The following is a 27538-nucleotide window of genomic DNA, read 5'->3' on the forward strand; positions in this document are numbered from 1 at the left end:
CATTTCACACCAAAAACATTTGCTCTGTCACATTTTGGCTTGGCTCTAGTTATAAGGAATACGCCACTGCCATTTTCAGTGGCATCCCTTTGTCCCAATATCATTTTGCAAGGATTTTTGCACCAGTAACTTTCAGTCAGTAGTATGAAGTGGGGGGGCAGTGAAATGTGCAGCTTAACAGCATCTGTTGGGATGCAAAGTGAAGTTGTGCTGCGTGCAAGGGGAAGAAAGCAAAATTCAACATGAGCCTGTAGTATTTTGGCTGAAGCCCCAGGTTGCTTGTATTATAGTTGCATCCTTGATTGTTAGGGAGGTTAGCAAAGGTTAGCTACATGAATAAAGGTGTGGGAAAGATATAGGACCAGTCCAGAAATATCAAGATAATTAAAGAATGAGTAGTAAGGGAGAAGAAGCCTTCGAAAGCAGAGTGAAATTTGGAAAGCAGCTGAGCTCAAGTAATGACCTGTGATTTTTTCTTTTCTTTTAAGGCGCTGTATGCAGCAGGAGAAAATCGACTTGGGACTGATGAGTCCAAATTCAATGCAATTCTCTGTGCCAGAAGTAAAGCTCACCTAATAGCAGGTAATTTCTGTCTATACTTTGCATCGAGAGGATGTTTGGTGATTGTAAAATTAGGCTGCAACAGTGCAAGAGACTACACATGCTTTTTCTTGACAAGTGGTAACTAATATTTTCATTTTTGATGGTGCCTAAGATCAGCCAACTCTGATCAGATGCAAAGAAGGGCTGGGTTCTTCGACCCTTTTAAATAGTTATGTAGAAATTTGTCAGGTGAGACAAGCTGCACCGCCTGAAAGTCCTCCTCCTACATAACAAAGGGCGTTTGTCCTCCTGTTAGGGTCCACAGTTAATAATTGGGGAGGGGGTGTCTGTCTGTCATCCAGCCGCCAGATGTCAACTTAGATAAGTGATCGGAGTTAGGGCCGTACCAGACAAAACAACTGAAGGCCTGTGATGGGGCAGTGCAACTGACTCAAGACTTAGCAAGAGCCTTCAAGAGCTGGTTGTCAGACTTCACTCTTCACACTCACTTGGCTTAAATGACTGATGATCCCTTTTTTCTCTCTCAACAGTTTTCAGTGAATATCAGCGAATGTGTAACCGTGACATTGAGAAGAGCATAATCAGAGAGATGTCGGGAGACCTCGAATCCGGGATGCTGGCAGTAGGTGGGTGAGGTCTCTTTAAGAGTGAAGATCATAGAATCATAGAGTTGGAAGGGATCCCCGTGGGTCATCTAGTCCAACCCCCTGCAATACAGGAATCCAGATCACAGGCATCCCTTGGTGGGCTCAAACCACCAGCTTTCTTGTTAACAGCCAAATGCACTTGACCCATTGCACCACTATGAATCTAACTTTTCAAATTGTGGTTTGAATGTTCCTTTGCTGCCCTAAACACACACAGTTTTCTGGCCTGGACTGCACTCTTTAAAATATATATTTTTTGAAAAAGATCCAGAAGTTGGGGGATAGCATGCTATGCATGGCACCTATTGGCTAGCACCTGCGGTATCACCAACCTCTTCTCCCGCAAATTCTCAGAGTGGCTTTTAAAGTATTTGTGCGTTTTGGCAGGGTAAAATGTGACATGTATGTTACTTAAGATGTATTTCAAAGTACAAAAGAGGGGCAAAGCTAAGAGATGATCCCCTACCTGAGTCATGTATATGTGTGGAAAGCAAGTCATGAAGCTTGGTTCAACGTGTAGGTGAAAAACTTTGCCGTTCAGAATATTTTATCATATATTTCATGCCACTTTCTATACAGTAGTTCTCTTGAGAATATTTGGCTTTGGCTGCGAGTTTCAGTTTGAAGCTACTTTTACTTCCCCCAGAGAACTTGGTTATAAATTGCATTTACCATTCCTTTGGTTTCTCGTTAAACCTGGTTCCCATTTAACAAGTCACAGTTCATGTGATTGGGGAAATGGCTAGGATTCCACTGAGGGTGCCCTTTGAACTTGCTACTTCACCTTCCATGCCAGGCACAGCAACCTTTGTCTGTATCCTCTCATCTTTCATTCCTCTGGTTTTGAAGATAAGTCATGTCCAACAACACCGTGTTTACATTCTAAGTGTGTTTCTTGGATAGGGGCGAGTGTTGTGCCAAAAGCTTTTGCCATCACCAAGTTCCTTTTCAAAAATGTTAAATAGCTTCTAGGATCACTTACCCTGTCATAAGTGACCAACTATCAACCAGTGAATCCCGGAGTGCTAGTTAAAGTGTCATATTGGCCACAAATTCATTGGGTGATCTTAGGCAAACTACTATACTGACCAACCCTGCAGCACGGTTGTAAGGATTTACAAGGCAATAATAATATGAAGCTGCTTGAATATTTAAAATGTGTTCTATAAACACTGTTTTATTTTTGTATAAAATGGCTTTTACTCTTTGCACCAGATCTAACTGGAAATATGTACCCTTTTTTTGGCTCCATTATAGCTTTCAGGATTGTAAGCTTGGTAACTGTATGCAATACTCCCATAGTGTGTGACTAACTTCACTGCCTTCCATTTTCCGGTCTTGAAGTGTAATGTGTGCCTTGTTCATCTACATGAGAAATCTTAACATTGATATCAAAAAGGAACATACCTTGTATTAGGTTACAAATGAGCATCACCATTGATTCCTTCCACTCCCATAAAATGCTCAAGTAAAAAAGGTAGATGCTGTTTGATAGCTGTTTGGATTGCATGACCGTGTGCTTTTTTTTTTTTTTAATCTGATTTTGTGTGATTGTCCCCTTTGTTCCTCCCAATGACATTCACTGAGTCATCTCAACTCCCAGGTTAACCTGAGAAAGCAGATTTCAGCAAAAACAGTATGGCATTGATGTTGGTTTTTTTGTTTTTTAAAAAAGGTTAGCAAATGGTTAACAGTCAGTAACTGGTGATCTCAATTTCTTTTGCAGTTAAGTGTGTAAGAAATACACCTGCTTTCTTTGCAGAGAGGCTGCACAAGGCCATGAAGGTGAGTTGAAATCATGTGGGCCTCTGCATGTCCGTGTGGTCAGATATTCAAATGAGCTGTTTGAAGCTGACTCTGTTGGGATGTAGATCTGAGCCCACGATATCAGATTTTAGGGCTGGCAGACATGTTTCACACAAACCTGTGTAACTGTAGCTTGAAAAAGCTCTGGAGGCAACGATCAAGCAAGAAATGGCTGCACATAACCCACTGCCATTTTCTTCATTCCAATTCCTCCCCTCCCGCCCGGGTTCCACAGCCCTGATTTTAAATGACAGAGGTGTTGGGGTTGGGGTGTTTGTGATCTGAAATGGGGTGACAGCAGGGAGGCAAAGGGTTTGGTGCCCCCTTTTCTCCCCTCTCCTATTCTCCCTTCTCAGTTGTCCCTTCCTTCCCCCAACATCTTTTCAGGCTAAAAAGGATATGCCAGCCTGTTAACAAATGGGCATGTGTTTTGGACTTTGAATTCGTTATCAATTAAGCAACTGTCCCCAACTCTGTTCTCCGTATATTTTGGGCTACCACTCATATCAGCCTCAGCCGTTGTGACCAATGGAGAAGGATGGCAGGAGTTGTATAGTCCAAAGCATATTGAGGGCACCACATTAGGGGAGGCCTGCCATAAAGCCTTGAGCGGCCATTTTGAGTAACAGTCAATGCTACGTGTTCAGAGGGAGCGTCGCAGTCTGGTAACAATTCGCATTCTGCCACGTTCTTCGCAGGGAGCTGGAACCAAAGACCGGACTCTCATTCGCATCATGGTGTCACGCAGTGAGGTTGACCTGCTAGACATCAGGCAGGAATACAAGAGGATGTATGGCAAATCTCTCTACACAGACATTACGGTAAGATTGCGAGGGGCTTGTCTCGCTTTCCATGCGTGCCAACTCAAAATGCCAGTGTTCACACCGAAACCTTGAACTTGGCCCAGTACCATTTTTGGGAGCCGGTGCCATGTTCATTCATCTTCACAGCAGGGCTTTCTCCACCTGTACTCTAGCCATCATCTGGCCCAGTGTTTCCCAAACCTGGGTCCCCAGCTGATTTTGGACTACAACCCCCATCATCCTTAGCTAGCCAGACCCAGTGGTCAGGGTTGATGGGAACTGTAGTCCAAAAACAGCTGGAGACCCAAGTTTGGGAAATACTGATCTGGCCTGTTTCATAGGCTGTAGCTCCACAGTATACCAGGGGGCTGGATGTGCTCCACACCACTGTTGTTTTAACAGAAAGCAAAACAAAAAACCCCCCATCATATTAAATAAGATGTTGCTATTGGAGTGGTGGGGGGGGGGGGGAGGGAGAGAAAAAATCAGGTGGTTGCTGTCTCCCCAGGTATAAAAGTCTTGTCTATAGGTTCAGAGGGGCAGGGTGTATGCCTTGTGTAACTGGGAGGTTCACCTGTTGGCTTCTGACACAAAGATGATTGCTCTCTTTAACCTTTGGCGCAAGATCACTTTTTTCTCCTTTTGGTGTTTCTTACCAGGGTGACACTTCTGGAGACTACAGGAAAATCCTGCTGAAATTGTGCGGTGGAAACGACTAAGTTGAGTCCCCTAGAATTTTGTTTTTGGTTTTTTTTTTAAAAAATAGCTGGTTTCATGCTATCATTTCACACATGCTGTCAAAACTCCAAATATCCAGAAGTGCCACGTTATTCCTTTCTTTGAATAATATATCATGAGTACAGAAATAAATCCTGCTATAGAGAGAGAGGCTGCTGCACCAGATAGCTGTAGTTCACAAACAGGTTTTTGCTTTCTTATTTTGGGGGGGGGGGGGGGAGACACACTCCACTGTATGGAAGTGGCTTGTGTTGCATGAATAGCTTTTGTTTGGAAACGCCTTTATTTGTGCGTGCCAAATGATTCTATACAGCTTTGTGTCTTACAAAAAAAAGTAGAAAACATTTTTTGTATGTGTGGTGCATTTGATATCTACATGCTTGTTGCTTAAATTAAAAAAAAAAATCCTGTTCTGAAGAGTGATTGGGTAGACTTTCAGACCCTGTTCACTCACTGCTGTTCAAGGAGAAATGTAAAAGTCTGGCTAGAATCTTTATGCTGCCTTATGTTGTTTTGAATGCTGGATCTCCCTGAAGTCTGTGATATTGTCCCTAAATTGAAGGAAAAGGGATGTGGTGCGTTGGCAGAATTCAGGACCAAGATGTTAGGAAGTCTGCCAGGGGGTTTGTCATTAGGGTCCCTCCGAATGTCCTGTTCCATGTGCATTCTTGCAGATTTATGCTCCTGCTGATAACCTGGTGGTTATGCATGACCCTACTTCCAAGAGTGCACCTGCAAAAAGGTGGCACAGCTATGTTTTCTACTAGAAATGTTCCAGTTTATTTTTCTCCCATTTTCATGTGCTAAGAGAGCAAGACTGCTGTTGCTGAAGCATCACAGAACAACTAAGACAGCGGGATAGTGCATGGTTGACCCACCACTGTTCATAATGCACTATTGTGCCAGTGGCGTGTTACAAAGCACACCCGCAAAAACCTAAGTCTGCTAAGGCTTATACTTGCCAATGAGAGCTTTCCTCTCCAAGAGGTAATAGCAGCATGAAATGGAACAGTTTGTTTTTTTGTTCAGAGTTGGGATAAGGAGAGGAAAGGGCTTAATCTCTCTGCGCATGCAGAATCCCAACACTTCAAACACACACAGCCATTTTTAAAACTTAAAAATCTACTGGCTCTCTGTTGATGTCTTCAGCATCATATCTAGTTTAGCTCTCAGGGACAGCCTACAATCAAACAAATATTTCCACTCATTCGTTTTTCGATATGCGGAGGATCAGCCTTTTCTCTTGAAAGCAACATGTGAACAAGGCTTCATTGTTAGAAAAGGCTGCTTTACAAGCTCCAAACATTTTATTGGGATATAAACAGGAACACAGAAGTCAATGGAGATTCCACATAAAATGCTCCTCTCTTACAAAAATAGGCACAAAGGAAACCCCCATTGATTTAAGCGTTCAGCACGTTTCACTTTCCCCATTCGGTTCCCTGATTCTTAGATGGACTTGCCGCTAGCATGATCCAGCCAAAGTTGTCTTTTGGGAGGCTCAAAATGCCTTCAATCTGAGTGTATGCCAAAGCTTTTTCTCTTTGCGTGTTTTTGTAGAATTCTACCTTAAAATCAAATATATAATTTTTTAAAAGATGATTTGTACAAATAAACCAAATTAGTACCCAAGCCTCCTGCATCAGTGTTCTTATTTCTGCCATGTTGACAGCGTCATTTCTTTGGGATATTCAGCTTCAACCATGGATGGCTCCCCTTGGGGAATGGGTTGTGTCTCAGACAAATCAGACTAGCGAGCTTAAGCCCCATCAGGCAGTTTCTTGAGCAAATGTTTCAGAGGCATATGCAGAGGGGTTCTAGCTTCTACATAAAACATAAAATCATTCCACTTAGGCTGCTCACTGTGGCTCCTTGGTGACCTGTCCCTTCATAAGAAAGGCTTGGGCAAAGACACTAGGACAAACAAACCCTTTCCTGGGCCACTGAGCTCTGCATCCTATTTCCAACACTGGACAAACCTGGATATTTCAAGAAGTTTGGAACCAGTTTTTGGCAAGTGTGCCACAAGTCCAGAAGTTAGGAGAATGCCCCTCAGTAGATAGGCGCTCAATGCGCTTTCACAAGGTGTTTCAGCTGGGGAGTACTGCCAGATTTGGACGTCTTGCTGGACCAGACCAAAACTCCCACCATGGTGCCTCCAGCAATGATCAGCGTTAGATGCCTCTAGGAAGCTTGCGAACAAGGCTGTATATTTGACTGTGCTGCAGCCAGGCTCACACACTTTCCTGCCCCTACTCTCCAGGAGCGCCATAAGCACCTGTTGCTTATTTTCCCTTGTGGCACCAGTGCTACAGGTTAGCTAGTTAACAGGTTAACCATCCTAAAATTTGAGCAATCAATTAACAACAACAACAATTTCTTTGTGACCAGAGATGCCATTTTGGAGACTACCAGGTACCCCGTGAAAAGTTCCAACAGTACCTCTTCTAATTTCTGCTCCTTTTTCTTTACCACCAGACGGCTGGACCTTCCGGGACATTTAACTTCTCCACAGGGGTCCTTGCAGTGAGGATTATTTTAAACAATTTTAGGAGTCTTTAAATCTTCAGAATAGGTGGGAAGAAAACTTCTCTTTTGGTATTATGTGTCAGTATGGTTAGATCATAACACAGAGGAACTTGTGATGGAATGCTCCCCATCCCAAGTCTGAAGACATCTGTCTGGTCTGGAAGCTTATGAAAGAGTGCAATATGGGTTAATTATGCAGGTGGGAGGTATAGGTATATAGATATTACAGTCTGTTCCTTTGGTCCGTCGTCTTGAAGCTCAACTGGTATCTAGCAAATGAGAGAGAGGAAGGGAGATTGTAGTGGCAATCCACCAAGCCTAGAGAAGGCAGTATTTGTTAAAAAGCAGATGAAGGGTCACATCTCAGTGTTAGCCTTCCACTAACAAGCAGGAGGTGCAGTTTTGACTTGATTCTTTCTCCCCGCCCCCCCAAAACACCCCAGAGATAACCAAATTTTCTAGAGCAGATTTCAGGGCGGCACAGGGTCCTGCAGAGGGGAAACTTCCCCTCTCCCCACCACACCCATCCACTAGTGAAGGTTTTGCTAGATTAAAGCCCTTCTGTGAACAGGATTACTTACTTCATTTACAGAAGGTCAACAATGAATAGTAGCTGATGAACTTGAAACAGATATTTCAGTAGTGTTACACATCTTGGAGTTTTAAGGGTACAGCAACCGACCGTATCATTCCCCAAGTGAAGTGATCTTCAGGGTACAACTGCATTCTGTGCGCTGAATTGCAACATTTACAAGCGGTTGTGGACACTTGGATAATAGATGTACTACATTTCTCTGTGACTCATACCTTCAAAGATATCCATCAAGGGAGTTCCAGGAGCAAGAGGAACATTCCATGCAGTTTCACTTATGGTGTTCAGCAGGGACCTGACTTCAGAGTCAAGAAGATCAACCGTCTTTTCCACCTGCTAATGAAGAAAAGCGAAATTTAGGGTAATCCACTTCTATCAGCATCTCCTGAATTAGCCTGGTTCTATGGCTTAGCATTTTGTGAGAACTCTGCCAAACAGCTTAACTATGGTTGTTTGGTTGGTTGGTTGGTTTCCTCTACATCCCAACATTTTCCTTCAATGAGCTGGTGTACAAGGTTCTCCCCTCCCCATTTTCTCCTCACAACAACCCTGTGAGGTAGGATGTTAACAATAAATAATAATAATAATAATAATAATAATAATAATAATAATAATTAATAATAATAAATTTTTATTTATACCCCACCCTCCCCAGCCAAGGCCGGGCTCAAGGCAATAATAAAAACAAGTTGAATGAATACAACTTAAAAACAAGATTAAAATACAGCATTAAAATATTGAAACTTTAAAATATTAAAATGCAGCCTCATCACAGGAGGGGAAAGGAAAAAGAAAGAGAGGGAGGGAATCAAATTGGCTCCAAGCCAAAGGCCAGGCGGAACAACTCTGTCTTACAGGCCCTGCGGAAAGAAATCAGATCCTGCAGGATTAGGCTGAGAGACGTTGACTGCCCCTAGGTCACCCAGTGAGTTTCATCGCTAAGTGAGGATTTACTGCCAACAAGCCACTATCAATCCAAAGGCATTGTCTTTTGTTGGCTTATGAATCTTGTCTTCGGCTATGACTTGACGTTGCATGTGAACCATAAGGCTTGTTTGACCACCCTATCGCAGCTGTCCAATCTACAAAGGTCCAAGGCAAGAGCAAGGCTGGAAGAGACGTCAAACTTTTAAGAAAAACCGTGGTTTGTCTGGTCATCCTGGGGGGAAAACTTGTAGTCACCACAAGAACGTTCTCTGCTTTACTGAATGGGCTCTGGGAGGCTCTTGCGTGGGTTGCGGAGGCTTTCGCAAGAGCCTCACAGAGCCTGGGAAGCAAGTCAGAGATCTTAAAGGTTCTTCCCACGATGGGCTTTTAAGCTCTCCGCCTTGCATGCATTTAATTTGTTTGATTTCAGCTGGCTGGCTGGCCGCCACGCACATAGCACTGCAGCTGTACAAGTTAAATATGCGTAAGTTGCAAGTCCATTGTACCCCATGCCCGTTTGGATTCATCACTCCCACAATGAATGCAGGTGGGAGTTCATCCTTTGCAAGCTACATCCACCGTAAACCAACCCTACACCAAGGACACTACAAGCAGGGAGAGATCTGTAGAGAGCAGGGTTAGCATTTCTGGTCTTGTGCTGCCCTCTAGTGGACAAGGGTGTTGATTTATTTTTTAATTGATGAGATTAACTGGGCACTAGCCTGGTTTACATGTAATGTTAAACCACCTTCCTCTGCTGTGGTTGATAGAAGTGTTTTTTGTCTGTTGAGTGTATAAATTTATATTATTTTTATTGTAACAGAACAAAATAAAGCAAATAGAGTTGTAAAGAAAACAAAAACATGAATACACATATTAAACACCAAAAAAGGAAAAAAACAAAACAGAAAATGGATATTGTGAGCTAAAAACAAATGAATTTCTTTACCAAAATCATATAGAACACATTGAAGTCCTAAAGTACCAAGTAATACAAACAGGTTTACCTAATCTTGAACCTTGTTGCTCCAATACACTATGAAAACAATCCTTTTTTCACAAAAACCAACTGACTGGTATTGTCTGGTTCTTGCCATATTTGTAACCTTAACCATATATACACAATGTCCAAAATCTGATTATCCATTCTCATGAATGGCGTCCTCCTCCTCCTCCTCCAGTTACAGAGGGTGATCATTCTGCCTACAGTCAAATTCCCTATTTTCTGTGTACAATGCCTTTAACATAAAACAAGAGGACCCACTTATAATCTATAAACCTTTATCACTTCCAGTTACGTTCTTATGTCCTCCCCCAATGCAGGGGCAGACTTTGGTAGTTCGGTGCCCTGAGTGAGGACAAAATTTAGCACCTTCCGTGCTATGCATGCTCTCAAGTGCCCTGTGTCAGAGTTTTACGCCCCCTCATCTTGGCACCTCTTCAAAGGAACTGCCGTAAACCCAGCGCTGCGAAATGCTATGACTTCAGGACACAGCCAGAGTATATACACCACAGCCCAGCATTTGCTATTTTTGCTGTACTATATATCTGATTAAGGCACAACAGCGTTAAGTACTAGCAACACAGACATTTATAATAGCTTGGCTTGAGGCTTACGCTGATTGTTTGCTGGGGAACATTCTGCCAGATCCCATTTCCAAGGATCTGGTGGAATTTCCTGCCCTACATCTCCCTCCCAGCTGAAGAGGAGTTTTGATTAATAGCAGCTTAGTGGCTCATCTGAACCCACACAAACTGCAGTTACTCTTAACTATAATCTACCAAAAACAAAACAAAACCCCAAGCCAACTTCAGACAGTGATGAAATTGATTTAGTTTACAAAAAACTGTATGCTAGAACATAGTCTTATAACAAGCCAGGCTATTGGTCTATCTGATTCAGGGTTATCAATCTTGCCTAGCAGCCATTTTGCAGGGCTTCAGGTAAGTGATTTTCACTAGGCCTACCTGGAGAACTTTCACATACAAAGAATGTGCAAGCCCCTCATTTTATGATTAACTATAGTTTGGGGTTCAGATGCAATGGTAAACTGTAGTTAAAATGGAAGGAGAAGCTTCTGAGTTCTTCAAAGCCACACCAGAGGGAGTGCATCCTGAGGCTCGCATGAGCTCATTCTCATACCTCTGAATGTTCCATGCAAATACAGCCAGTGAGGGGTTCTTATACGTTGCTGTAAACACATACAAACAGAGGTAAAATAAAAGTGCTGTGTGCAAAACATGTGGATGAAGAATCGAGGCAAGAATGTATTTGACAATCAGATTTCTGCCCAAAGTTTTCATGCACAGTCGTACCTTGGTTGTCGAACGCCTTGGAACTCCTACGTTTCGGCTCCCGAACGACTGAAACCCAGGAGTGAGTGTTTTGGTTTTTGAACGTTTCTTTGGAAGCCAAATGTCCGATGGGGCTTTCGCGGCTTCTGATTGGCTGCAGGAGGTTTCTGCAGCCTATCAGAAGTCGCGCTTTGGTTTCCAAATGTTTTGGAAGCCGAACAGACTTCTGGAACGGATTCCGTTCAACTTCCAAGGTACAACTGTACTCCCGAAAGTGATCATGGATTATTTGCATCCACAATGCATGAGCTGTAATAATGAATCTATAGCCCTGCTTGCTGGTATACTGTCACGTCTAATTGCCCCTGAACCTTCCCAGCACAGTAGTTCATATATTATTTGTATGTGTCTAAAACAAGATTCATGAAAAGAAAGATGTTGTATTCCCAACACCACCTCAGTGTGACACAATTACAGATCTCTTGCCCCTTTGACTGCGACCCATATATTGTGCAACCAAATTTTGTGGAAATCCTCAGTCAAACCTGGTATTTTAAGTGAGCCATTTTGGAGAGGTACCAAGGAACAGACTGGAAGAGTACCTTTGGCCTGTAACATTGCTCTGCTAGATCGCCTTACCTCTTGGATAGTATCTAAGCGCTTATGAATTGTATTGTGTTCATCACACCAGTCATTCTGTTCCAAACTCCCTGGGAGATCAGTGACAGGATCAGCAGCAACTGCAAGAGATGGGAAAGCAAGCAATATTAAAACTTTGCCTAGGTCTTGTTTTGTTATTCCACACTATATTTAGGTTTTGCAAAAATACTTAGAATCCCCCATGTGTGGGAACATCCACTGAAGAGTTGAACTCTTAAGGGTTCCACAATTCAGAAGAACTGGGACCTCCTATAGCATCAAAGCTCATCAGGGGTGACTAACCACAGAGATGACCTCTTCTTTCTAAAGTTTAGTAGTGTGTGGAGGGAAATATGCCAAAGATCACAACTGTGTGGTTTTTCAATGTAATACCAAGAGAACAGAACAGGCAACTGAACTCTGTTAGAGTAAGTGACATTATTTATTGGTTGGTTGATCATCTCAGTCGCCCTCCTCTACACATGTTCCAGCTTGTCAATATCCTTCTTAAATTGTGGTGGCCAGAACTAGACACGGTATTCCATTTCTGGTCTGACCAAGGCAGAATAGAGTGGTACTATTACTTCTCTTGATCTTGACACTATACAGTGGTACCTCGGGTTACATACACTTCAGATTACAGACTCCGCTAACCCAGAAATAGTGCCTCAGGTTAAGAACTTTGCTTCAGGATGAGAACAAAAAATGTGCAGCAGCGGCGCAGCGGCAGCAGGAGGCCCCATTAGCTAAAGTGGTACCTCAGGTTAAGAACAGACCTCCAGAACAAATTAAGTTCTTAACCCAAGGTACCACTGTACTTTTGTTGATGCAGCCTGGAATTGCATTAGCTTTTTTTTGCTGCTGCATCACACTGCTGACTTGTGTTAAGCTTGTGGACTAGATCCTCAATAAATATTGTTCGTAATATTTATATTGTTTACATCAATAATATTCTGTTGTTGTTAAACATAAGAACAGAAACTAGGCGCATCAGGCCACATAGCGCTAGATTCTAGGAATGTTTACTCTGGCTAACTGAATTCAAGATGACATACCCAGCAGTAAATTAGTATTAGTGCTAACTCTTTACACAGGTTTCTTTATTTTGCCTTTAGCATTGTTTTTATATGAGGGAAGCTGTCTCCTCATAATGGCAACACAAAGATCTCTTTTTAAATCTTTATGGAAAGAAAAACAACGTGTAATTAAAGAGTAGGGAAAAGGCCCTCCTCAAATATTTGGGCCAACCATCAAACCTTAAAAGGTTTTAGTGGAGGCCCCACCCACTTCAGAATGATGAGCGCAACCAAAACTATGTGGAATTCGCTTGCCTCAAAGTCAGGAAAGTTGGTTAAAAGTGTGTGTAACATTAACCACCACTGAGCTTTGGAAAATGTTTTTCAGGGGGGGACAGCAAATGTCAACAATGTATTCCCTGACTTAATATGAAAGAGGCTACTTTACACAGGAAACTCCCAAGATGTTACTATAAAATAAGTACAAATGCTGCCAGTTTAAGAAAATGTAGGCTGTCAGCAGGTTTTTAACTTGGCATGGCAACTCTTGCCTGTGGCTGGCATGTATAATCACCTCAATGAGAAATAATGGAATTTCCAAAAAGAATTTATTTCCATTAATTTACTTCCAGAGAGCATATCCCACAGATCCGTCGTATAATTTGTCCCTGCACAACACTGAAAATTTTCAGCTTTAAAACTCATCTAAAAACTTCATGCCGCCACAACCTTTTCCTCCCTGCCTGGTTATCCTTTGTTGCAAAACAGTCTTCAGTCATTTCACATCTGCTGCCCAAAATGTTCACCTCTTCTATCACTCAGGCGTATGACTCCCCTCCTCAAATTCCTACCCTGGTTTCCTACATCCAGTGAAATCTCTTCACCTCTCAAGTGCTTTTCCCCCCTGGGGGACGCAGGGGGACACATACCCCTAAACATTTTGTGAATCTTTGTACTTTTGTCCATTTACTGTACAGTCATACCTCGGGTTACAGATGCTTCAGGTTGTGTTTTTTCAGGTTACGAACCACCGAAACCCGGAAGTACCGGAACGGGTTACTTCCAGGTTTCGGTGGCCGCACATGCGCATAAGCGCTAAATCATGCTTTGCACATGCGCAGAAGCACGGAATTGCAACCCGCGCGTGCGCAGATGTGCAGCTGCAGGTTGCAAACGTGCATTCCGCAGGGATCACATTCGCAACCCGAGCATCCACTGTATTTATTTTCCCCGATCTGAACTATAAAATGGTGATTTTCTTGAGTCAAAATGAGAGTACCCCTAAACATTTTTTTAAGAAAAAAAGCACTGCCTCTCTCAGAACAGCCTTAGCGTCCATAGGTAGGTTAGGTTGAAACCTGATTAACTGGCCCAAGGTGATTGGGCAAGTTTCTGGGCTGAGTGGCGAGTGGAACATGGGTCTCTCAAGTCCTAATCCAACACTAAGGGTTAACAACAATACCATGCCAACTATTGCTTTGCTTAGCAATATAAACAGATGAGAGAAAAAGGCAGACAGCATTTTTATTTTGGAATTAACTTTCAAACCACATCATAATTAATGTGAGTTATTATAATTAAAGAGGCAACGTTCCTAGCTGTAGGACACAGAGCCACACACAGCACGATACAACCAGAATAACTATTTCCACATGTGATATCAACATCTGCTCGGAATTTCTTGGGCCACTGAGTAAGAAGCATGGCAGCTTCGAGGTTTTTTTGCTGAATGCTTCCCTGAACTCATTGTGACTTAGTCCTGATTAAAATATTTCTGTTTTCACATGCTGGGGAAACCTCAGCAAGTTTAAAATCCTGTTTTTTAATGTATCGGGTACAGCAGATAAGAGAAACACAATTCTGCAAGATAAAACATCAGCCAGCGTGGAGGGGGGAAAATAGAGTTTTGACTGAAGTAATCACATGAGCTGGAGGGACGCGGGTGGTGCTGTGGGTAAAACCTCAGCGCCTAGGACTTGCCGATCGCATGGTCGGCGGTTCGAATCCCCACAGTGGGGTGAGCTCCCGTCGTTCGGTCCCAGCGCCTGCCAACCTAGCAGTTCGAAAGTACCCCCGGGTGCAAGTAGATAAATAGGGACCGCTTACCAGCGGGAAGGTAAATGGCATTCCGTGTGCTGCACTGGCTCGCCAGATGCAGCTTGTCACGCTGGCCACGTGACCCGGAAGTGTCTGCGGACAGCGCTGGCTCCTGGCCTATAGAGTGAGATGAGCGCACAACCCTAGAGTCTGGCAAGACTGGCCCGTACGGGCAGGGGTACCTTTACCTTTAATCACATGAGCACAAGCAGTGGCATGTAGAAAATGGTCTTTGCAAAATAAAAGCTACCAGAAGGCTGGTTCCGATGTGACATTCATGTTTTACCAAGCTGAAAATGAGCATCAGGCATGCAAGCTCCTCCTTTGTCCATCTTTCCTTCACCAACAAACCAGGATCTCTGCATCAAAGCTGGGACACAGGGAAAGCGTAGCTCACAAGCCCAACACTCATTTCTGGCTTCATATCTTCACAAAGATAACAACGCTTTGCCTGACTCCAAACTGGGACAAAACTTTAACATGATTTGTCCAAGCTTAGTGGACTGCATATTGCTTAAATCTCATTTAACAAGCAGGTGGAAATAGGGCTTTGGAGGTATAGGGTTCATCCAAGTAGATCTGAAATAGAGTCCTTGGACTGCTTCTGTTTCCCTGCCCATCCATTCCAGATAGCCTTTCTTGCTAAAGTTTGTGGATATCACTACTTTGTGGGGTGGGGGGCGGAATTGGACTAATTGCTCTTTAAATGTAAATTTGAGCTGGACTGCACTTGTCCCACCTTCAGAAAATGCACCTATCCCAAGATGAGGCAGCACACACACCTTCAGAGACAGGGAAATGTTGAGCTTTTTCTTTTTTTTTTTGCCCAAAATTGTTGGCAAATTCACAAAAAAAATGAAGTTTTTGAGCTGTTTTAAAGGAACATAGTAAAAAATGACACTGCCAACATAAGTTGGATTTTCCCAGACATTTTTAGTGATTTTTGCCCAGACACAGATATGTCCAGGAAATTCCAGACATATGGCAACCCTGCTAGACACCAAACCACCCCTTCTCACCTGGAGACCCTATCATAAGCTCTCCTCCAATACCTTTTTCAGCAGCCTAATGCCAAAATTTATGAGGAGGTCCAACCACCAACTTGCCAGAGGAAATGCTTTGCTTGCTATTTGTGTGTGTGTGTGTGTGTGTGTGTGTGTGTGTGTGTGTTATGCCGTTGCTAAAATACAGCCATGGTGGGGCAGAACCAGTGAAAATGGTGACAAGCCAAAGAGGCAAAGTTTCCTCATAAGCCTGAATTATTTGGTTCAGGCTGTTTTTTGTGGTTGCTATCTTCTGTACTCTAGCGTGAGCTAGAGCCTCACAAAGCAGCAGGGTGGAACGTAAGTTCTGATAGAACAAAACAAAGATTATTAACAGTGGATTGCAGCCAAGGGTGAGAGATGATTTCTAAAAAGAAATCTGGGAGCTGATTATACTGAGGTCATTCTCTCCAGCAGAGACCATTTCTTATGCACAGCCTATTTTGATTAATGCAAAAAACAACCCGCCATTTCTTTTCTTAGATATGTAGCCTCAAAGCAGCAATTGTCAAATTGTTCCTGGTGCATTCTCAGTTAACACAGTACGACTGTCAGGCCATATGGGTCTGGCTCGTTCCCATGTAAACGGAGTCAACCATCTCCCTGGGATCCTCTCCAATGCACAAAAATTCCTCCTCTAGCAAAGCAACATGAAACAGCTTCTTTGGAAAATATAGGGACCTGAATGCATCTCTCTCTTATATGGTGAAGTCAAACAAAAGATCCACAGAGCCGAGGTGATTTTTGTTTGGGTGTTTTTGTCCCACTCGCTTTCGTTTACTTGACAACGTCCCCTCTGTCCAAAATATTACGTCAGGGAAATAAGAACTCGCTTGGCTTAATTCTGTGCTTGCTTTGGCTATCCTTCCTTGCGCTTGGGAAGAAGATAAATATTTCTGAGAGGACTAAGAGCATTTTCAATTGCTCTTCAGTGGTAGATGGAGTTGTGTGTCTGTGTGATTGTGGTGATACTCAGCACCGATAAGAGTTCTTCAGAGTGTTCAAAGTACTTTACATATATTACTTTGGAGTTATAATTCCAACAAGCCTGTAAGATCTGAGCTCCCTGGAATAGTCCATACCCACCAAGTGTCCCGATTTTCCAGGGATAGTCCCGGAATTACAAAAGTCATCTTGGCTTCTGATTGGATCCTGAAATGTCCTTCTTTACCCCACCAGTGCCGCCGTAGCTGAGCCTGGAGAGGATGATGAGCCCGGGCTTATACCGAGCAGTGACAGTGGCTGCCAGCAGCATCCCGTGGCCTCTCCATGGCCAATGATGCCAGCCTCCTCCCTTGGGGAGCTTGTAGTGGCTGCTGGAGAGTGAGCGAGGAGGAGGAGAGGCTGTCGCTGCCGTGGCCCAGCCCTGTGTGACGTGTCAGCTCTCTGAGGGGCATGCAAAGGGCAGGGCTGCCCTGGGAGGGAAGAACGTCTTGGTTTTAAAAATAATAATACTTTGTGGGTTTGCATCTAAGCGTGTTCCTTTCCAAAATTTACTTATTGTGGTCTGTTTTTCTTTGTGTAAATCTACCAAAGAATAAAATAAAAGCGGGGTCAAGGGGTTTTCTCAGGACGGTGTCCTGTTGACATAGTTGTATTGGCACCTGCCCTTCTTCCGATAGGAAATGCTCTGCAGCAGGGGTGAGAAACACAACAATGGGGGTGTCTAGTGGGAAAAGTCCCTATTTTCATCTGTGGGATGTTGGAGGGTATTCATTTGTCCTCTGCCTTTTGGATCCAAAGTTTCTCCCCCAGCTGGCTACACCTTTCAGCAGCTAACCCATAAAACCTCCCAATTAACCATAAAAAACAGCGATCTCAAACAACAAAAGCTAAAACCCAACCAGAACAAAACAATCATTCATCAATATGCATTTACTTGATTTGTGTTTGCCATTGTGAAAACTTGCCCCCAACTCCATCTCATAAAATCAGCATCACTTCAAGCCCATGAAGTTACTGTAGGGATAAAATCCTGATTGTGCTATTTGCATTCTAATAGTGGGAGCCAAAACCACTGCAGACCACAGTTTTGTGGCTTGTGATGGGAATATAGATCTTAGGATTGGTGTGTTGTTTTCTTAAAAAAATAATGTTGCAAATATTTTTCAGATGGGTAGCAGTGTTAAGTCTCTTGCAGCAAACACAACAAAGAGTCTTGTGGTGCCTTAAAGACTAACAAATGTGTTATGGCCACAATAATGTTGGTTTGGCTGTTCCAGACTCACTTATACATTTCACTAGAGGACTGTCCACAGCTATGGAGTTTTAATTAAAACTGTAGCAGACATGGTAAGCTTCTGCATTTTGTGTAAAACCTTTCACACTTGTGCCCATATTATATTTCTATTACTTTAAGGTGAAAGTAGTTGCCATCTATTCCCACACCCTTGCCACAGATTGAGGGAAATTTTCTCTTGTACTCCTCAGGAAATAGCTTCAGCTGTAACTGAACATTAGAAGTTTGCAGCTGCCAGAAAGAAATAGCAACCACTGAAAAAGCTGTTTTAGGCACATCTGAGAGTTTGCATGTGCACTGATGTGATTTGAGGTTGGTTGGTTTTTTTAATCCGCAGAGCCCATTGCAAAATGCCTTGGATATTCTCCTCAGGACAAAACTAGAGGTGATGGTGAACCCAGGTATCCCTGTATATCCCAAACATGCATATAATAGGGGGCAGATGACCGTTGTTGTTTTTTTAGAGTAAAAGGGGAGCACAGGTGTTGGGCACGAAATCCTCTGTCCCTGCCCATCACCTCCCCTCCCTCTCACTGCACTGTCCTCCCAGCTTGGCATCTAAGCCCTATGAAGGTTAAAAGTGCTTGTGGGAACAGGTTGAAGGGACATAAGCCATAAAGATGGGGAGGGTTTACCATCTGCCCACCACCTCCAGAACACATACAGAGTAGCTGGGAGGGCCCAGTCAGATGGGTGGGGCATAAATAGTAAAATTATTATCATCTTCATCAACCTCATCATCATCATTATACACTTGCCTGCTCCTTTTGCTCTAAACAACAGGACACATGCATACCGATCACATAGGATTGTCACAGACCTCAATTTAAATTACTGGGCTTCCTGCCACACAGTTTGTTTATCCCTTGATGTCTAGTACTGAGCTACTTAAGAAGAACAAATTATAATAAATAATTTGCTATGTAATTATGGGAGTTTGCTGTCTGAAAAACGCAAGTCCCCTAAAACCTTGGGCACGTTGAACAGGCTGCATAGTTATTTGCATCTTGCGCATTATCTGTGGGCACCACAGTTTTCACTTCAATAATACTTAGTATTTGAAGGTACCTGTGCAGGAGCTGGTTTCTATGTGTGCATATTTCTTGCTGAATGGGGAATTGTGTGTGCAGTGTTTGCAATTCCACAGCACGCTTCCACTGCTGGTTTGGGAAGATGTGTACAAGGGGTGTTAGCTGCCATCCATATGTATCCTGCAGCTATCCTGTTATTTGTTACAAAATACTTTGTTATGATGCATTTCCCCACAAAACAGTTTTGATCCGAACTGAGAAAGAAAAACTGCCTGGCTGTGTTTTAAGGCAGTACAGTGGTACCTCGGGTTAAGTACTTAATTTGTTCCGGAGGTCCGTTCTTAACCTGAAAGTGCTCTTAACCTGAAGCACCACTTTAGCTAATGAGGCCTCCCGCTGCCACCGTGCTGCTGAAGCATGATTTCTGTTCTCATCCTGAAGTAAAGTTCTTAACCCGAGGTACTATTTCTGGGTTAGCGGAGTCTGTAACCTGAAGCGTATGTAACCTGAAGCGTATGTAACCCAAGGTACCACTGTAATGTGTACACATCCTCAAGGCACAAAGTAACTCAAGAAGGTAGTACAGGTACAACTAAAGCAGATCCAAAAGAGGAAAGTGGAGGGGGGGGGGATCCAAATCAACAAGTAAAGTCCCAACTTGAATGTATTTCAAGTGAAAGGTCTTATTTTGCAACTGTGTCTGCATTTAGTGCTGCCTGCCAATCAACTGATCTGCCTGCAAGTTGGATTCGTTCCATGGCATTTTCCACAAGTGCTCAAAGGTTTACCTCAGTAATTCTTATAACAGCCCTGTAAGGTAATTCTACATTTTTATTATTATTCCCATACCGCAGATTTGAGGCCAAGGTTGAGAGACAGTGGCTTGATCTGGCAATTGAGAACAGAGGCAGGAACTGTCCTGACTTATAGCTTATTACTCACTGCTTCTACATAATGGCTAAAGCAAACTCACAAGAGGGAAGTGAGGATCTACAAGTGGGATTTGCAGCCGATGTTTACTGTGATATAGGCTGGCAGGCAGCGTCTGTATACCTGGATAAAAGTAATAAACGCTTGAAGAAATGCCGCAAAAACAACCTGTCTACACAGCCTTTAGCATTTCTATGCCACACCGAAAGAACAGAAAATTTAAGAGGAGGGGGAAATGTACCCAATGGAGACAGTGTAAGAGAAGCATGAAAGCCTACCCCATGGCAAAAACAAAAATCTTTGCAGATTTAAAGCAATGTCTAGCAAGGATTTTTATAGCCTGTTCATTTCAGTGAGACAGTTAAACACTGGAAAAATTTTCTTCTACTGAAATAAATTTTAGTCAAATCCTCTGCAAATTAATTCAGAAGTGGGACCCAATAAATTCAATTAGACTCAAAAGTATGTATGCATAGAGCTGCAGCCTTCATATTGTTTGCCTTCGCTAGATTGCACCCTTATTCAAGAATGGCAGTGTGTGTCACAAAGGTATCTTTAAAACATTTGTACATGCTAAAAGTCAAAGATCCAGCATCGTGCAAACCATTTCCCCTTCTACACAGTCCAATAAAACAACTTAGAGTGGCAAACACAGCACTATTAACCAAGAAAAAACTTTAGAGGTAGGCTAGCAAGCATCTTCATTGCTAGCTTTTTGAAACACTGAAGTTCTCACAGCAATATAATTCTTAAGCTCTCCAAAACTGAATGCTGTTCAGAGGGCCATATGACTGACTGACAAAAGTGAATCGTACTTGAACCGGCATACCATTTTGGTGCTATTACTCCTACTCTTGGCGAAGCCTGACAAGTATTGCATATTTTTGATCCCTGTAAAATTTTATAGTTTGCGTCTATAAAACACGATCTCCAATTGCACAGAGGTCATGCTTATTATATATAGGGCTTTCCTTATGTGAACTTCAGAAGTTAAAATATCCCACTGGCTGTTTTGAACCAAGAATGAGCACATTGTATTTCTATCCATCTCTATCGATTTGCTTCCGATGGCTGCTCTTCCCTCGAGCAGATAATGCTTCTAACAAGCTGCCAGTTTTGAAAGACTTACCCAATCCTTGTCCATTCAGCATTAAAATAAAAAGCAGAGGCCAAATGCAAAGCATAGTTTCAGAGGCTCCGTCCGGAGGAATCTCTCCTGGTCCAGCAGATGAAGAGAAATAAGCAGCCTCTCTCCTCAGTATGCACTGGCCCTCTGCAGAACAGTTTGGATTGGCAGCCGGAGAATTGGGAGGAAATAGTCTCTGGCTGCTGAGCCAAGTTTCTTAGGCGGTCCTCGCCTTCCTTTCTCCCCACCCCCATCCAAGCCACCCTTTAAACTCCACATAGGGACCAGTCACCCAGGGAAACTCATTCTAGGCCAAATCTGCTGAAGCGAAAGGTGGGGTGTGTAAGAGTTTATTTACTTATATGGAACACGAATGGAATGTGCTGAAAAAGAGCTCCACTGAATACAACCAGTTGGATCAGGCACAAAGCAGCTGCCTGGGATTTCTGTATGCATAGTTTTTAATCACTCTGCAGGAGAGAACAAAGTGGAGTTCACCAGTCAGGCCTATTATTACTTGTTTGATTAGATTTCTTTAAGAATTCCACTCTGTCTTGAAAGCTCAGCGCAGGTTACCACAGTTCCAGTATTTTACATGTACTCACAAACTTAAGATTCTCCTCAGAAACATAGATCAGAGGCATAGGAAATAGGCTTTATACCACATCAGACAAATAACTTATCACACCCAGCATTGTCCACAACAGAGATGGGGAATCTTTTGGGCTTCAGAGGCCAGATTGCACCCCGGGGGCCAACAGTGACGGTGGGTGGGACAATTCACCTGCTCAAATCCCTTGTGTGGGTTTCCACACAAGGGATTTTGAAAGCTAGCTGGCTATCAGGTGCTTGGGAACTGCAGCACAAGGGGAACTGCCTGCCTTATGCTTCCTGCTTTGGAAAGCCCAAAGCATAGTACTGGCAAAACATGGGCATATCCAGGATTTATGTCGGGGGGGGCAGGGGCAGGACACTCACCTGTCATCATCCTCTGTCTGGCTCCATCTAGCAGATTTGCAACTCTTTAAATTACTTTCTTTTGACCCCAACTGCTCAGAAAAATCTCTCAAAACCTTTCTACAATTTCAACTTTTAGTTAAGTATCCTTATTTATTTACTTGATTTAAGGGGCAGCTGCCCCCGTCCCCCCCAAATACACCCATGTGACAGAGCACTTCTTCCCCTACCCATCGACTGTTTGGGGGTGGGGGGAGTGGAAGAACGCTGCATTTTTCAATGTGTGAAAGGGCTGTGCAAGGGAGAAGTCCTTCTCACAGACAACGCCCTCAATGGGTATTTAGGACCCCCCCCCACATCAGCTGACAAGCGGGGAGGGGGGGAAGGTCAAATCCTAATGATTTGGCTGCACGTGCCTGTTCCCTCCTGCGAACAGGCACGCACAGTGAACACAAAATCAAGAGAATTGTGCTCTTTTGTCTTTCCCATCAGCTGATGTCATGAGTTGCACCAGCTGATTGACAATTGGGCGTGGTTTGGGAGAAGTAGTATCATGGGACAAAACTGACCTGCAGACTGGGAGTCCCCCACTCTGGTCTACACTGACTAGAAGCAAATCCGTTATGTCTTGAGCTTGAATCCCAGAACAATAGGCAGGTAGGATTCTAGAATGCAGCAACTTGATTCGCCAGTAGGAGCTGTCCAATCTGGCTCCAGTAGGGGAGTTTGAATCAGCCTATCAGGTGTAAATAAGGTATATATAGCCCGGGGTCTGGGCGGGGCAAAGACACAGGATGATTGACTGTTTTCACTATGAGCTGAAATAAACACATGAAAACTGATGGCTCTACACTGAATAAAATCTCAAGGGTCTCTAGGTGGCGTCTTTCCCACTGCCCTGGAAATGCTGGGGACGGAACCTGGGATCTCTTGCGTACGAAACAATCTCTTGGCCACTACATTTCACTAAAATGCTTTATCAACTGCTGTATTAATTTATTACTGTTGTACTTTTACCCGACCCTTTCTCCAAGGAGATCTCAGGGCAGCATCCATGGGAATGGCCACATTTTACTTGAACATCAGCCCAGAGGGGTTGCTTAGGCTAATACGGGAGGGGGGGGAACCTGTCTCCTCTAGATGCTGTACAACTCTCAACATCTCTCATCAATGGCTATACAGTGGTACCTCGGGTTAAGTACTTAATTCGTTCCAGAGGTCCGTTCTTAACCTGAAACTGTTCTTAACCTGAAGCACCACTTTAGCTAATGGGGCCTCCCGCTGCTGCCGTGCCGCCGGAGCACAATTTCTGTTCTCATCCTGAAACAAAGTTCTTAACCTGAGGTACTATTTCTGGGTTAGCGGAGTCTGTAACCAGAAGTGTCTGTAACCCGAGGTACCACTGTACTGCCTGGGGCTGGGGGAGCTGGAGCCCAACAACAAAAACAACAACAACAAAAATAGGGACTGTGTGTTTTTAAGCAACAACAACCCGACAATTTAAAATACAGCTGCAATTTTGCCTTACAGTCTTCTTCAGTGGTGGAGATTGTTTACTGCTTCAGAATGGATCCAGAATACACAATAGCTCAGGCATCTTTAAACAGGGATGTAAACAAAACTGAGATACTGCATGTTCCATGACACTGAAGAAGACTATGTTCAAAATGCATTTGGCAGCAGAAAGTGTTGTTAATTTGCAAGATATTTGGGGAAATCGTTTGTTCACTATACATTCAGACACTTCGTAAGGGATCATAACCCAATTTTGCATGGTGGTCCCCAGGAGCACGAGCTCCCGGGATCGAGCACTTGGGGGGGGGCAATGTCCAAGAAGAGCGGAGTCCCTTCAATTTAACCCCAATACCAGTTATGTCTCAGCAGAGCTACCCCAAAAAGTGTGTGTTATTTTCCATTTGAAGAACAGCATTAGTCAAAAGCTATGTCACAAACAGGCTGACATTTTTGAATAGTCTTCAACAGCAGTCTCGGGTAAAGCACATTAAAACAGAGATCACTATGGCAGGGGTTTTCAATCTTTTGGGGGCCACATTTAGAAGTCTGGAAAAACTAGTTGGCGCTACCATAAAATGGTTGTCATTGGAGGGGTGCGGTGGCTGCACAGTAACAAAATGGCTGCTGATCTGACCTGCCTTTTCATAAAGGACAAATCACTCCCCAAGGAAATGAGTGCAAGACAGAGCTTGAGGCTGAGCCCCAGATACAAAACCACATGCTTGCCTTTACAAAGCACAACAGAACAACCCATTTCGCAGAAAGGAAACTGACAATGCTTACCAGAGAAGACTTTGCTTACTATACCAAAGAGTGCTCATGTATCTTAAATAGTCGAATGGCAAAGTTTGTTCTGCAGCACATTTTAAGGCCATTTTCATCCTTTCTGTACCATCCCCTAGTTTTATGAGTCTGTCTGTTTAAATAAGCATTATCTTCCCACACATGATTCCAAGTATAATAATAGCAGTAAAGCACACTGGTGTTTTTAAAGAGCAACTCAAGAGAAGTATTCAATTCAAAATAATGCCACAGATTTTTGGCACAATAATAGCCTGGAAAGCAAAAGCATTCCTTTGTATCTTTAGTCCTAATATGGAGTATTCTGAGAAATGAGTGAAATCATGTGAATAAGAGGTTTGAGCAAAATCTGAGATTCAGTAATACCTTCAAGATGACAGCAGGTGCAGGGACTATCACCCTAATGTGATAGCCAGTGTTTTTATTCTATCTGGTTAGGTGTTGAGAGAGTGGAGACATGGTTGCTAAGCAACTGCCACCCCAATCCCTCAATTCTACGGGATATCAGTAACAACAAATTCATATTTTGTTTGCAAAGATCATAAAATGACAAAAAGTGTACATACCCTTCAGTTGCAAAAGAGAGAAAATGAATGCTGATGAATCTAATACACTCTCTCTATATATATCTCCCTTGGCTACAGTAGATATTTCCTGGGGGTGCTAATGTGGAGTTATATGCACTGGGTTCCTGGGAAGGTTTCTATACCTTCAAGAGTCGAGTAGAAGAGAGAATCTTGGCAGTGGCTGCTCTTATTACGGTGCACCTGGGGGCCAGAAAAATGGCAGGTTGCTGTTAAAGGTACAGAAGCAGGACCTGTGAAAAGGGGTTGTCAGCCCAGCTCCTTTATAGGATGCTGAGTGAAAGGAAAGCAGGTGTGCCATAGCTGCTCACATTCTTCTTATTTACCTATACAGGCAGATATATGGTTCTCTCTGCGCCCATTTTATCCTGCAACACTATACCCCGTGCCGGGGTGTATTATGCTGAAGGGCAGGCTATAAATACGCCTAATCATCAAACAACCCTGCGAGGTGGGTCAGGCTGACAGCGTCTGGCTCAAGAGTCACTCCCTGTTCCACTTCTGTCTGAAGGGTGCCTGCGAGGAGAAGGGGAGATTGTGGGGAGAGGTCCCCCCTGTGGTAGTAGCTGCATGTAGGAAAAGTGCCGAGCAACCAGGCCCCAGCAGCTGGGGGAGCAGCACCTGTAGCTCTCTGGATGCTATTGGACTCTATCATAATTTCTGACTGCTGCCTGAGTTAGCCAATGGGAGTTTGGAAAGCCAGAGTTTCCTCCGGTCTAGAAGCTGGTGTTTGGCGTTGATGGTGACCAGCTGCAGGGCAGGGCTTCTTTCTCTTTAATGGTTGCGTAGGAAAGAGATTTTCAGCAAGTACAGTTTTCTTACCCTGTAATGACAAGCTAGGATTCGCACTTTACACATGCCGGGGCACAGGAACCCTGTCCTCCTGTACAAACATCTGTTCATGCTATGGGCTGCGCATAGACAAAGAAGTGTGAGTTCAGCTTTACATAGATAGCTGACATTGATAATCAGAAATCTGGAAGATGCCCTAATACATACACACACACACGATTGGGTATGTATATATATGTATATATATATACCGTATTTTTCCGTGTATAACATGCCCCTATGTATAAGACGGCCCCTATTTTGGGGGCCTCCAATTTAAGAAAATGAGGGGAGATGGGCCAGAGTTGTTGAGCTTTTCTTGGAAGGGAATGCTGAAAATAACTCGCCAGACTGACAATCGCACTCATCACAGAAGCCGCAAAGTACCTGCCTACTCGCCACCAGCAGCCGGCAAGCGCACACCCAATTGCTGCTGCAGTAGCCAGTCCACAGCAGCCCTTGCCACAGCCACTAATCACCCACCCAATCGCCGCTGACAAGCTCCTGCTCGCGGCTGCAGCCAATCGCCCGCCCCCCCTCTGCACTATCCGTGTATAAGATGACCCCCGATTTTGAACATTATTTTAGAGTTAAAAATAAATAAATAGAGAAAAGTACAGTACACACAAACACACGATTGGGTACTAGTAGAAAAATACTGCCTTTTCATATCAGCTTATTCATCACCATCTTTATCATGTTTGCATAATATTCCTAAAGCCATGATTGGTCAAGCTCACCTTATCGCTCTATCTCAGCCAAATGACTAACTTCTGACAACATTGTGTGCTAGACATTCATTGATTACTGTGGAAGACCCCTTGGGGGTCAAAATGTGCTTGGTCTTTTTGTTGTTTAATCATTTAGTCGTGTCCGACTCTTCGTGACTCCATGGACCAGAGCACGCCAGGCCCTCCTGTCTTTCACTGCCTCCTGCAGTTTGGTCAAACTCATGCTGGTAGCTTCGAGAACACTGTCCAACCATCTCATCCTCTGTCGTCCCCTTCTCCTTGTGCCCTCCATCTTTCCCAGCATCAGGGTCTTTTCCAGGGAGCCTTCTCTTCTCAGGAGGTGGCCAAAGTATTGGAGCCTCAGCTTCACAATCTGTCCTTCCAGTGAGCACTCAGGGCTGATTTCCTTAAGAATGGATAGGTTTAATCTTCTTGCAGTTCATGGGACTCTCAAGAGTCTCCTCCAGCACCATAATTCAAAAGCATCAATTCTTTGGTGATCAGCCTTCTTTATGGTCCAGCTCTCACTTCCATACATCACTACTGGGAAAACCATAGCTTTAACTATATGGACCTTTGTTGGCAAGGTGATGTCTCTGCTTTTTAAGATGCTGTCTAGATTTGTCATTGCTTTCTTCCCAAGAAGCAGGCGTCTTTTAATTTCGTGACTTCTGTCACCATCTGCAGTGATCATGGAACCCAAGAAAGTAAAATTTCTCACTGCCTCCATTTCTTCCCTTTCTATTTGCCAGGAGGTGATAGGCCCAGTGGCCATGATCTTAGTTTTTTTGATGTTGAGCTTCAGACCATATTTTGTGCTCCCCTCTTTCACCCTCATTAAAAGGTTCTTTAATTCCTCCTCACTTTCTGCCATCAAGGTTGTGTCATCTGCATATCTGAGGTTGTTGATATTTCTTCTGGCAATCTTAATTCCGGCTTGGGATTCATCCAGCCCAGCCTTTCGCATGATGAATTCTGCATATAAGTTAAATAAGCAGGGAGACAATATACAGCCTTGTCGTACTCCTTTCCCAATTTTGAACCAATCAGTTGTTCCATATCGAGTTCTAACTATAGCTTCTTGTCCCACATAGAGA

At 43.5% G+C, this 27538-nt stretch overlaps 2 protein-coding genes across 6 annotated transcripts in view; one reads left to right on the forward strand and one right to left on the reverse strand.

The window, feature by feature from the left end:
• ANXA11 (annexin A11) overlaps nucleotides 1-6190 on the forward strand; it is a 36960-nt gene extending 30770 nt beyond the window's left edge. For all 3 annotated transcript variants that reach the window (XM_083502715.1, XM_083502714.1, XM_083502716.1), the window contains 5 exons: nucleotides 489-582; nucleotides 1095-1190; nucleotides 2938-2996; nucleotides 3716-3838; nucleotides 4480-6190. In XM_083502715.1, coding sequence (XP_083358841.1) covers nucleotides 489-582; nucleotides 1095-1190; nucleotides 2938-2996; nucleotides 3716-3838; nucleotides 4480-4539 — 432 coding nt within the window. In that variant the 3' untranslated portion in view covers nucleotides 4540-6190. The remainder of the gene's footprint in view (nucleotides 1-488; nucleotides 583-1094; nucleotides 1191-2937; nucleotides 2997-3715; nucleotides 3839-4479) is intronic.
• PLAC9 (placenta associated 9) overlaps nucleotides 5847-27538 on the reverse strand; it is a 46006-nt gene continuing 24314 nt past the window's right edge. Inside the window, exons 1-4 of one of the 3 annotated variants that reach the window (XM_083502969.1) lie at nucleotides 21026-21215; nucleotides 11541-11641; nucleotides 7895-8012; nucleotides 5847-7356 (exon numbers count right to left, since the gene is read on the reverse strand). In XM_083502969.1, coding sequence (XP_083359095.1) covers nucleotides 7346-7356; nucleotides 7895-8012; nucleotides 11541-11641; nucleotides 21026-21080 — 285 coding nt within the window. In that variant the 5' untranslated portion in view covers nucleotides 21081-21215 and the 3' untranslated portion in view covers nucleotides 5847-7345. Of the gene's footprint in view, nucleotides 7357-7894; nucleotides 8016-11540; nucleotides 11642-21025; nucleotides 21216-27538 lie in introns of those variants that run through there. The other 2 variants (XM_083502968.1, XM_083502970.1) reach the window with 2 other exon arrangements.

The sequence above is a fragment of the Podarcis liolepis genome (assembly GCF_965112155.1).
Source record: "Podarcis liolepis genome assembly, chromosome: 5".
Classification (NCBI taxonomy): Eukaryota; Metazoa; Chordata; class Lepidosauria; order Squamata; family Lacertidae; genus Podarcis; species Podarcis liolepis.